Source organism: Mobula hypostoma, chromosome 12 (genome assembly GCF_963921235.1).
Source record: "Mobula hypostoma chromosome 12, sMobHyp1.1, whole genome shotgun sequence".
In the NCBI taxonomy this organism is placed as follows: Eukaryota; Metazoa; Chordata; class Chondrichthyes; order Myliobatiformes; family Myliobatidae; genus Mobula; species Mobula hypostoma.
Window position 1 is genome coordinate 2943345 of NC_086108.1, and position 12822 is coordinate 2956166.

Sequence of the window (12822 nt, forward strand, 5' to 3'; positions counted from 1 at the left end):
TCCCCCACTCACATCACTCATCTCTCTTTCTCTCCCTCTCTCTCCCCCCCACCCCTGCACACACCCCCCTAACCCCAGTTATCCATTGAGGGTTAAAGTTAGTTAATGCTCAGGGAATGCAAAAGGTTCCTAACTCATTCTGTCATGCCCTTACCTGCGATGCCAACCTCTGCTGTTCCTGCTAGACAGAGATCACCGAAGTGAGCAGAATCGAGCTGATACACCTGAGATGTTTTGGCATTGGGCATCATTCCACAACCCTCCTGTAAAGTTAGGAAATTCAACTGTTAAAGGCATCCTCATCCTCCGTCACCCGTGTCTAGTGCACAGTACAGCACTTCCAAAATTCTGTTCCATTGCCTTCAGTGCAACTGCCAGAGAGTGTACTGCTGTTAATACGCACTCAGTGGCCACTTTATTAGGTACACCCCAGAACCTGCAGTGGTCTGCTGCTGCTGCTGGAGCCTATCCACTTCAAGGTCTGACGTGCTGTGTGGTCAGAGATGCTCTTTGGCACACGACTGATATAACGCATGGCTATCTGAATTACTGTCACCTTCCTGTCAGCTCAAACCAGTCCTTCTGCCCAAAGAACTGCCACACATTTGATGTATTCTCGCTTTTCACACCATTCTCTGTAAACTCTGGAGACTGTTGTACAGAAAAATCCCAGGAGATTAGCAGTTTCTGAGATACTCAAACCACCCCTTCTGGCACCAACAATCATTCCAGTCAAAGCCACTTAGATCACATATTTTCCCCATCCTGATGCTTAGTCTGAATAACAACTAAACTCTTGATGACGTCTGCATGCTTTTGTGCAGACAGTTGCTACATGATTGGCTGATTAGATATTTGCATTAACGAGCAGGTGTACAGGTGTAACAATGAAGTGCATTGCTTGTGTAGTATATACATGAGAGCTCAGAATTTCTGGTTTTCTTCTAAGTTAATTAATGAGATCAAAGGTCTATTAATATTAATGTCTGCCAATGAACCGATAGGCAATTACTGTGCTTGGAGTAGGTGAGAGAGAGCCTGTCTGAGATACCGAAGTTAGGATGGATTGTAGTTTTTGATGGACTCTAGATCAAGGTCTTTTTGGGGGTTTTGTTATTGACTGCATGGTGGGAGGGGGGCAATCAGTGACTTTGCAAGGGTAAGTGGGGGGAATAGGAGGGGTGATGCTTTTGTTACTGCTTGTGTGTGGGAAGGTGAAGGGGTGCTTTAGGGTTCTGATACTTCTGTCATTCATTCTTCGTTTTTTTCCCTGTTTGAGTAAGAATTTCAGGCTGTATACTGTATACATTCTCTGATATCACACTGAACCATTAAACCATTGTTTGAGGACCAGCAGAGATGTCACAAAAACTTCAGCAATTTCGCTCAACAAAGGTACAGCAGGCAGTGCAAGTAGTTTGGCTGCTTCACAGTCTTGGCAACCCAAGTTCCATGGTGAATTTCAGGAGCAGACAGTGTGGAGTTTGCACATTCTCTGTGAGTGCAGTGGTTTTCACTGGGTGCTCCAGCTTCCTCTCTCACGGGCAAAGATCTCACTGCATCCAACAGTAAGCCCTGACGGGCTCTTGATTCTGGGTTGGGAAGTCCTGAATTGAAGTCCTTCTCCAGAGTCTGGGCTGTCAAAATCTAGGTCACATCTCCAGTGCAATACTGAGGTGTCACCTTATGGATAAAATGTTAAACCAAGGCCTTCTCTCACCCCTATATAGGCAAGTGAAAAGAAGCTTGAGGATTTCCTGCTCCTTGACCTACCTGGACAGCCCGGATTAGACAGCATGTCTTATGAGGAAAAGATGAGTGAGCTTGGGCTTGTCTCTTTGGAAAGAAAGTGGATAACAGATGACTTGACAGACATGTACATGAAGATAAGAAGCATAGGTCGAGTAGACAGTCTGACTTTTTCCCAGCGTGGAAATGGCTAATATGAAGGGGCATACATTAAGGTGATGGGAGAAAAGTATGGGGGTGGGGGGAGGTGGGAAGGGTTTCAGAGGTAGGCTTTATTTATTTTTTTATTTATTACAGAGAACGATGGTGCATGGAATCTCCCAGGGATAGTGGTAGATACTTAAGATAACCTTAGATAGGCACATGGATGATAGAAAACTGGAGGGCTACATGGGAGGAGGTTCCTGAAATTGTAATAGCCAATCGTGTGCTCCTCAAATAGTCTCTGACAACCAACTCCAGCTCCTGGTATGTGTGTAGCTTAGCTACTAAGCCCAGCAGAACGGTTACTACTGACAGAAGTGGCAAAGAAGGGTTACTGGCGCCTTAGAACCAGTCACTTTGGGCAGATGGGACTCATCAGCCGTGGTTGGCAGCTCATCTAGGAGAAGGAAAACTTTGATCTCAAACATCCGCTGCCTTGCAGCTATACCCAACTCACGGGGAAGGCTTTGGGAGTAAACCTTGAGGAAAAATCTGGAGCTGGAATCCCAAAGGCAGTCCAATGTTGAATTCAATCACTGACGGGCAACTCCTACAACGCCGCTGGTGCCAAACTGTATTGGTCTCTGCCGTTCCTTTGGGTTTATCAGATGTGTGAGAAGGGGAGCTGGCTACGTGGGCAACAGCTTGCTCTCCATATTGTACTGCCCAAGCTCGTGCATCTAGACTGCTAGGATGCAATATCTATGGTGGACGCTGACCGGCAGAGGCCTTGGTCAGTCATGGGAGAAGGAAGTGTTCGATTGATCATGAAGCAGTTAAAGTTTTGGCACATCATTGTGAGCTAAATAGCCTGTGCTGTGTTGTAATGTTCCACTTTCCAACACTTGACCTGAGACCAACATCATTAATAAACAAACCCACTGCTGATGCATGACTGTGTTACAGGGTTCAGCTCAAACCATGTCATTAAGTTTGCAGATAAACAACAGCGGTTGGCCTCATCAACAATGATGAGTCAGAGTACAGAAAGAGAGTGGAGCGGTTGGTGGACTACTGTGAGAACAACCGAACTATGAATGTGGAGGAGACCAAGGAAATAATTGTGACTTCAGGAAAGGTCAGATGACCCATTCCCCCTGTGAATACACGGCTCCTCCCTAGAGAGAGTTAAGTGTACCAAGTTCCTGGGAGTTCACATGACAGATGACTTCACCTGGTCCCTCAATATCACCTCCCCAAACAAGACAGTACAGTAGTGCCTACACCTTCCTGAGGAGAATGAGGCAAGCGAGGCTCTCCCCCACCCCACCGATTTTAACTGAATTTTACAGGAGCACCAATGAGAGTGCCCTGACAAGCTTCATCTCCATCTGGTATGGGAGCAGCCGAGCATCGGACTGGTAGTCCCTACAAAGGCCTGTAGGAATGGCTGAGTGGATCACAGATATCTCCCGACTATTCATCGGGGACATTTATCAGGAGTGCTGTGTATGCAGGGCCCTTAGTAATATCAAGGATCGCATCTATCTGTCCTGTGGGAGCATTGCTTACTTTGATTGTCGAAAGTCACTTCTGTCATGATTGGTCAGTTTTAGAAATTGCAGCTGCTTTTCCCATTGGTTAACTGCCTGGTATCCAGTTTCAGATATCCCGGGTATAAAATAACACATGGAAGAGGCTCGCTCTCTCTTCCTTTGTTTAAGGGCAAGTGGTGCACACAGCCATTGGGAAGGTAGGCTCTGCACGCGTCTTTAGCTAAGTGTGTTTCTTGAATATTCAGATTTGTCGTTTCTATAATTTGGGGAACATTAATGTTTGGTCGAATTTTTACTTGTTTGTAAATAAATAATTAATATACTTCCTTTGTAGTCAGTGTTTTCTGTCTCACTCGCCAGACCTGTGAATCTGATTCAACATTACACCATTCATGTCCAGCACTCGCTTTGACTTTCTACCACCAGGCAGGAGACTTTATCTGAAGCATAAAGTCAGGATGTGAAACAGCTTCTTCCCTCAGGCCATTAAGCTTCTGAACTCCCTGCCACATCAATTTTGAAGTGTCACTGAATAATCGGTTCTGTACCCTATAATATTTAAATTATGCACTTTACCTTGTTTACCTAACCCACCTGTAGATTTTAACCTTACTTTCCTAAGCTATCGTGTGTTATATGTGTAATCTGTGTACTACTGTGCTTTACACCGTGGTCCGGAGAAATGTCTCATTTGACGGTATACATGTATATAGTAAAATGACAATAGACTTGATTTGACTTGAAGTAGATATGGCTTTGAAGGAGATTACAGAGATACATTTCAGAGGAGAGACCATGAAGGGAAAAGGGAAATGCTGAGAGGATGAGATGCAGTCAGGCAGGAGTATGATACAAAAATTAAAATATCAGCAGAGAAGACTTGGGCTGGATGGCCTGCTTCAGTGCTTTTAATGAATGCAATTGAACAAATTTCTATACTTACAAACACAGCCCCTTTCAACATATCAGGAACAGATATTGCCTCAAATCCCTGAAACAAAAAGTTATGGGAGAAGTATTAAATCTGCCAGCACAATTGTACAATATTCAGTCCAAGTTACCCACCCTGACCAGTGGGCATCATGTTACAGCAGTTAGTACAACACTTTATACAGTGCCAGCGGTAAGACTGGGGTTCAATTCGTAAGGAGTTTGTATATTCTCCCCGTGATCACGTGGTACCCCTGGGTGCTCCAGTTTCCTCCTGCTCCCAAAGACAGGTGGATCAGGGTTAGGCAGCTGTGAGCGCTCTGAAGCATGGTTTCACTCGCCCAGCATAACCCATGCTAATTTGATTTGGCGCATTTCACTGTATGCTTCGCCGTACGTGTGACACAGCTAATCTTTTAAACTTTTCTTTAACACTGTCAGACTACTCGGCCCAGAGCCTTCATTCAGTCCAGCCTTACAAGGTTCAGCTAAAACACTAAGCTTAACCAGGCCATCCGATTTCATTGGCACTTCATCCCCTCTATGTCCAAGCAATTCAAGTGTTCACTAGACCAGGGGTTTCCAGCCTGGGGCCCAGGGACCCCTCCATTAATGGTAGACGTCCATGGCATAAAAAAAGCTTGTGAACCCCTGACCTCGACATTACTTAAATACTGTCAGCCACCAGCATCAACCACTTTCTCAAACCCTATACTTACGCCCTGGCACGACAGCGTAGTGGTTAGCACAACACTTTACAGAACTGGTGACCCTGGTTCAATTCCCGCCACTGCCTGTAAGGCGTTTGTATCCTCTCCGGGTGCTCCAGTTTCTTCCAAAGATGTACTGGTTGGTAGGTTAATTGGTCATTGTAAATTGTCCCGTGATTAGGCTCGGGTTAAATTGGTGGACGGTGTGGCTCAAAGAGCTGGAAGGGCCAATTGTGTGCTGTATCTCAATCAATAAATAAAGGTGGTGGGGGAAGGGGAAGGAGTTAAAACTGGCAGGTGAGAGGTGAAACCAGGTTGGGGGGGGTTGGGGAGGGAGGGTGGGTGAGGGAGAAGGGAATGAAGTGAGAAGACAGCAAGGGATATGAAGTGGGAGGAATCTGAGAGGAGAGAATAGTGGACCATGAGGGAAAGGGAAGTTGGGGGGCCATCAAAGAGAGGCGATAGTTAGGTGAGGAGCAGTGTTAAGAATAGGGAATGAAAAAGGAGAGGAGGGGGAAGAGGGGAGAAACTACCTGAGGTTAGAGAAGTTGATGTTCATGCCATCGAGTTGGAGAATTAGCTAGGAAAGAAACCTAACAGAAGAATTGCAATTTTATGAAAAATAAACAAAAACTGCTGAAATCTGAAAGAAACTCAGATGTGGGAGTAGAGGGGCTGAGAACAGATGTGTGGAATAGCACAGACATGGTTGAGAGTTGCACAGGGGAAGTTATGGTTGGGGAAATGGGAAGGCACTTCAGAAGCCATGTGGATAGTGTTGACTTCCGAGCAGATGGCATCAAAGAACTTAGGAGAAAGGACTAAATAGAAGAGATTCTGCAGATGTTGGAAGTCTGAATAAAATGCTAGAGGAACTCAGCTGGTCAGGAAGTATCTATGGAAGAGAATAAACAGTCGACGTTTCAGGCCGAGACCCTTCATCAGGACAACAGTTTATTCCCCTGTATAGATGCTGCCTGACTTTCTGAATCCCTCCACCATTTTGTCCATGTTGCTGGGAGAAAGGACTTATCTATACAAGACACTGGATAGAAAGAGATGTGTTTAAGGCAGCTGTGAAGAAGTTGAGAAAGGCAAGAGTCAGAATGGACCATATGAAAGTGTGAGCAGTGTGGAAAACACGGCAGAAGAAATGATATCTGTGATGCTCGTCCGAGGCGCATCAAATGACACGAAGAAGGCAAGGAAGGAGAGCATTTTGGATTTTGTTCAAAAGAGCTCACCCTTTTGAGCAGCTTGCTCATTGTAAATTGGGCCAAAGCCTGCTGCAGTTCACTGCCTGGTCCTCGGAGGTAGTAGGATCGATGGCCAGAGACATGGGAGAGGCGCCTGGATCAAGATCAAATACAAAGAGTTAATGTTTAAACTCTAAACCAGCCTCCATTATCCAAGAAGTCATGGCATGGTCCAGCTGTTTTTTTAATATAAACAATTGTTACTGGAGCGGTTTGGAGAGACTGGGCTAGGGGAAAACACCAAAGACCTTAAAATTCACCTTAGATTCTGTCTGAGTACTCTACAATCTGACGGCATGAGAATCAATTTCTCCTTCCAGTGAACAAAACTGCCCCCTCCCCTCTATTCCCCACTCTGACCTTTTACTTTTTCTCACCAGCCTATCACCTCCCCATGCGTCCCCTCCTCCTTCCCTTTCTCCCATTGTCCACTCCTCTCCCATCAGACTCCTTCCTCTCCAGCCCTTGGCCTTTCCCACCCTCCTGGCTTCACCTATCACCTTCCAGCTAGACTCCTTCCCTCTTCGAAGAAGGGTCTCGGCCAGAAACGTCAACTGTGTACTCCTTTCCATAGATGCTGCTTGACCTGCTGAGCTCCTGCACCATTTTGTGTGTGTTACCTTAAAATTACAGCTGGGATGCTCAAGGAAGATTAGATTAGATTAGATTATGAGGACATGCAGCCCTCTTTTATTGTCATTTAGTAATGCATGCATTAAGAAATGATACAATATTCCTCCGGTGTGATATCACAGAAACACAGGACAGACCAAGACTGAAAAACTAACAAAAACCACATAACATATAGTTATAACAGTGCAACAATACCATAACTTGATGAAGAACATGCCATGGCACAGTAAAAAAGTTCCAAGTCTCTTGAAAGTCCCACATCTCACGCAGACGGGAGAAGGAAGAAAACTCTCCCCGCCATGCCCCGCCACAGTCCAACTCTGAGTCGTCTGAAAACTTCAAGCCTCCGATCGGCCCTCCGACACCAAGTACCAAGCACCATCTCTATCCGAACGCTTCATCCTCAGCCTTGGTCACCAGCAGCAGGCAAAGCTGGGGATTTTGGGGCCTCCCCTTCGGAAGATTCTCAATCGCACAGTAACAGCAGCAGCGAACCGGCATTTCAGAAATTTCTCCAGATGTTCATCTGTACTTTCATATCTGTCTCCATCAAATCAGAATTGTCCACTGCCCCTATTTAACAGATACGATATCATTTCACCGGAGATCTGTGCGCGCTGCCATCTTCAATGCCAGCTGCCATAAACATTGAGTTCTCTGCCCAACAGATGGTGGGATCAATGGAAAATTTTAAAACCACCATTATTTTTATAAAAACAAAACACTGATGATACTGGAATCAGAAAATAATTATTGGAAATACTCAACATGTCTGGGTGGCAGGGTGGAGATACGTCTCTACCAAAGGTGTAAGGTGCTCCCGTCCTCTGCTACCCTATAGGTCACCTTTAGGCAAGGTGTAGCACCTGCTTAGCTGTGCCCCCCCCCCCCCAATGTCAGGGTCACGTGAAGCCATAGGAGCAGATCGTGGATGGTTGTATGATCAGCCGGTGCATATCACAAGTCCTGGTTATGTGACCACCGACACCAGGCAATCTCTGAAGAATATTGATAATGACAGGAGTCACCCATCTCATAAAGACACTGCCCAGAAGGCAGCAATGGCAAACCACTTCTGTAGAAAAATTTGCCAAGAACAATGATGGTCATGGAAAGACCATGATTGGGCGCATCATAAGACGCAGCCCATAACGAATGAATGGATTCAACATGTCAGCTAGCATCTGTGGAGAGAGGAAAAAGGTTGATGCTTCATCAAAACTGTTAAAGCTTTCTTTGGACAGGGGTTAAGAGAATATGGAATGTGGATGATGAATGGAGTCCAATGTCAACATAATTAGGCATAGAAAAGTACAGCACATAATCAAGCCATTTGGCCCAACTAGTCTGTGCTGAACCATTTAATCTACCTACTGCCATCAACCGGCACCAGGTCCATCGCCCTCCATACCACTACCACCCATGTACCCTAACTTTCCTTAAACATTGAAATTGACCTCGCATGCACCACTAGAATGCAGAACTGGGTAGTGTGAGAGAATACTTTTCTTCTACAACATCTTTGAAACAAGAAATACTTCCATGGCAAATAATATACACAGTTTTCCATTTGAAAGAAGAAATACTTCCATGGCAAATACTATACAGTTTTCCAATATTTGGTGTCTATAATGTACTGCAACGAGCCCCAGAAACCCTAGAGTTGACACAGACTGACCAACAAAAAAGTCAAAAGTTCTTCTAACATTCATCAACTCTGTCCTGTCCATATCTAGACCCAGATTCGCTAAGTACTAATGTGAAGAACTTCCCAGTCAGAGTCCATCAACATTCAGATTCCCTTCCCTGTGAAGAACTTATTACAGGAAAGATACTAGCATGAATAGAAGATTGGGTGATTGGCAGGAGGCAAAGAGCAGGAATAAAAGGGGCCTTGTCTGGTTGGCTGCCGATGACTAGCGGCATTGCAGGGATTGGTGTTGGGACCCCTTCTTTTCTTATGGTTTTCTTGTGATGGACCTTCATTGGACCAGGGAACAATGGTACCTCCTGGAATAAGCAGACAAACTGACGCACAGTAGGAGATCGTGCCATTTTATGCCTGCATCCAGTTAAAACATCTATACAAGTTTTTACAAGTATGATTGCTATTCCATTAGGAAAGAGGGCTGGTGAGTCACCGCTCTTGAAATTTGAGGTCCCAGCATCGGCGAGGCAGGAGTTCAAGTTTGGAGTTCAGTATCCTGTCATCAGTGATGCAAGAGTTCAATTGTGGTGTTCAGTATCTTGTCATCAGTGAGGCAGGAGTTTGAGTGTGGAGTTTGGTGTCCCATCATCAGTGAGACAGGAGTACGAGTGTGAAGTTCAGGATCCCATTATTAGCATGCCTGGTACTCGAGTCTGGGGTTCAGGCTATCGTCATCGGTTAGTCCGGGGGTGGGGGGTTATGGGTCAACACTTAAGATTAAAGATCAAAGCCTGAAGGTCAATTAGAAGTCCAGAAATCGAAGCTTGATAGTTGAAGACCAAAGACTGGAAACCTGTTCTGGGATTGAAGAACCGATGTGTGTTGGAAGGTGTGAGGGAGGAATATGGCTTGTCTTGCTGTTGTTCTGTTGCTTATTGTGTTCAGTGTTGTTCTGCTGAACACTGTGGGCATGCTACGTTGGTGCCAGAATGTGTGGTGATGTTTGCAGGCTGTCCCTAGCACTTCCTAGGGTGTGTTAATGCAAACTACATATTTTACCTATGTTTCAATATATACTCAGTGTCCACTTTATTAGGTACCTCCTGCACAGAGTAAAGATCAAAGTTGAAAGTAAATTTATTATGAATGTACATATATGTCCCTGAAATTCAGTTTTTGTGGGCATACTCAAAAATTCATAATAGAATAACCACAAAAGAGTCAATGAAAGATCGCACCCCAAGTTGGGCGTTCAACCAGTGTGCAAAAGACAATGAACTGTTCAAGTACAAAAAGGAAGAAAAAATAATAATAAATAAACAATAAATATTTCTTGTTACATACACCTGTTAGGGTGCATTCTCCAGTTACCTTATAAGGTAACCGTAGCCTTCAGCCAGGAGCAGATGTCATCAGGTGATTCCCAACCTTCACCGAGTGTTTCGAACCTTAACCATGACACTCGCCAGTTGGTGGGCCGGCAGTGGTGGCCAAATCACTGCCCATCTGCTCCTGGCTTCCAGCTCCCCTCCTCTTGCCTACTCCAAATCCAACAAGAGGCTCCTTCTGCCTCTTCCCCCATCCTACGAACTGCTCGTTTTTTGCTCCTTTCGTCTAGGCCCAGATCTGACAACAACCGCCATGCTGATTTGGCTGGGAAACCTCTGCAGCCGATCTCCACAGGGAACAACCATGCCTACCATCCCTTGTCTTTACACTCCTGCTGGTACTTCAAGGCCTTTATCTCGTGGGCCTCTTCCTATCCCTCCTCCCACGGCACAGTCAGTTCAACCAGAATTATTTTCTTGTCTTTGGTTGACCAAAGTACAATGTCCAGGCGTAGGGTTGTGTGCACCACATCCGGGAACTGCAATCTCCTTCCCACATCGACCCTCATCTCCCAGGACCTGGCTGTTAGCAGCAGATTGGGCTTTGGTTGTTTGGTTACGAAAGGCCTGGCTCCCTCTTTGATGAAGGCGATGGCCTTCCTCAAATCTGTGCCAGCCGTCCTCTTCTTGCATCTAGTGTGTCAGCAAGAGCCAGAAGCACCTTATCATGGCGCCACCTATACGGTCCTTGAGTTAGAGCTGTTTTACACCCGGACAGTATCTGAGCCAGTGTCCCCTCTTGACCACAGAGCTTACAGAACATGAGATGAAGACACCTTGAAAGTGAGTCCATAAAATGAACACTGAGTGTACGTTCAAGATCTTTTGCTGCTGGAGCCCATCCACTTCAAGGTTCAATATGTTGTGCATTCAGAGATACTCTTCTGCACACCACTTCTGTAACATGTGGTTAGTTGAGTTACTATCACCTCCCCGTCAGCTTGAACCAGTCTGCCTATTCTCCTCTGATCTCTGTCATTAACAAGGCATTTTTGCCCACAGAACTGCTGCTCACTGGATGTTTTTCTTTGGGGGTTTTTTGCACCATTCTCTGTAAACATTAAAGACGGCTGTGTGAGAAAATCCCAGGAAATCAGCAGTTTCTGAGATACTCAAACCACACCATGTGGCACCAACAATCATTCTACTGACAAGGTTACTCAGATCACATTTCTTTCCTACTCTGATGTTTGATCTGAACAATGACTGAACCTCCTGACCACGTCTGCATGCTTTTATGACTGGCTGCCACATGATTGGCTGATTAATATTTGCATTAACAAGCAAGTGTACAAGTGTACCTAATAAAGTGGCCACTGAGTGAACATGCGATAAATAAATCTAAATTGGAAACTGGTCAGAAGCTCTTCTCACTCTATGGAAAGCAGTTGTTTGTTTAAAAAAAAATCACTATGCCTGCAGTGAAAAAGGCTACCCAATCTCATAAGTCAGCTGTAACAAGAGTTTAAAGTATCACTGCCAGCCGCAGGACAGAAGGGGATGTGTGAGTGAGCAACAGAGCTGTCTGAGAGATAATGAATGTCTGTGAGCCACGGGGACTACCCCCCGCTGTTCCGCAGCGGACAGGAAGAAAGAACCTCAAATAATACAGTACCTGCAAGGGGCAGAGTCGTATCCGGACAAGCACTTGTTCACACAGAGATTACCAGCTGGTTCAATACACGTTAAAACAGCTAACACTGCCATCACGCAGGGCACATAACTGAAAAGTGACGTTCATTGACGCGGGATATGGGCGTCATTATTATGACTAGTATTTATTACTGATCTCAAATGCCTGAGATGTCAGCAGTGACAACTAAGAGCTATCAAGTTTCAAGACTGTTTAATGTCATTTCCACTACACAAGTGCACAGGAGAACGAAATAACCTTTACTCTAGATCTGATTAGCACATAAAAACACCATAAAATTAAAAAAAACAATTTTAAAAAGAACAATAAATATAAATACATATGATAGCTTAGATATAGATTGTTCCTTAAGTTTCTTATAGCCGGGGGAGGTAATGGCGACAAGCTCCAGCTACCTATTAATGCTCCCAATGGTGTGCATCTCAAATAGCCTCTGACAACCAAGTCCAGCTCCCGGCCTTCATGTATGGCTTAACTACTGAGCCCAGTGGAACAGTTGCTACTGAGAGAAGGGGAAAAGGCAGGTTACTGGCACATTAAAACCAGTCACTTTGGGCAGATGGGGCTTATCAGACGTGGTCGGCAGTTCAGCTAGAAGGAAAACTCTGATCTGAAACCTCTGCTGCCTTGCGGCTATACCCACTCAGGGGAAGACTTCAGGAGTAAATTCCCGAGGAACAAATTCAGAGCAGGAGTCCCTAAGGCAGCCCTACATTGAGTCCAATACTGACTAGCAACTTCCGTGATCCCTCTGGTGCCAAACTGTATCGGTCTCTCCCATTCCTTTGGGTTCGTCAGATGCGTGGAGAGGGGGGACTTGCTACATAGGCAACAGCTTGCTCTCCATATTGTGCTGCCCTGGTTTGTGTAACTAGACAGCCAGGATGCAATATCCATGGCGACCCAGAATAACGGAGGCCTCGGAATACAGAGATTGATTGTATGCCCTAAAAGTGACACTAGGTACAGGCGTATGTATTCATAAGGTGGCTCTGACAGGAAATAATACAACAGTGGTGGTGGGCTGAGTTAGTGCGTGGAAGTCAAGAGAATTTCACACGGTGGAGTTACTACTGTGTGGGTTTGAAGTAATGCAAGAACAAGTCTAAAGGCGGCAAACTGGTTTCTTTCAGAAGACCTTCAAAGTACAAAGC

The 12822-nt window shown here is 45.3% G+C and overlaps 1 protein-coding gene across 2 annotated transcripts in view; it reads right to left on the reverse strand.

The window, feature by feature from the left end:
• sars2 (seryl-tRNA synthetase 2, mitochondrial) overlaps positions 1–12822 on the reverse strand; it is a 137479-nt gene that overhangs the window by 85081 nt on the left and 39576 nt on the right. For both annotated transcript variants that reach the window (XM_063063495.1, XM_063063494.1), the window contains exons 7-9: positions 6334–6439; positions 4393–4440; positions 155–263 (exon numbers count right to left, since the gene is read on the reverse strand). In XM_063063495.1, coding sequence (XP_062919565.1) covers positions 155–263; positions 4393–4440; positions 6334–6439 — 263 coding nt within the window. The remainder of the gene's footprint in view (positions 1–154; positions 264–4392; positions 4441–6333; positions 6440–12822) is intronic.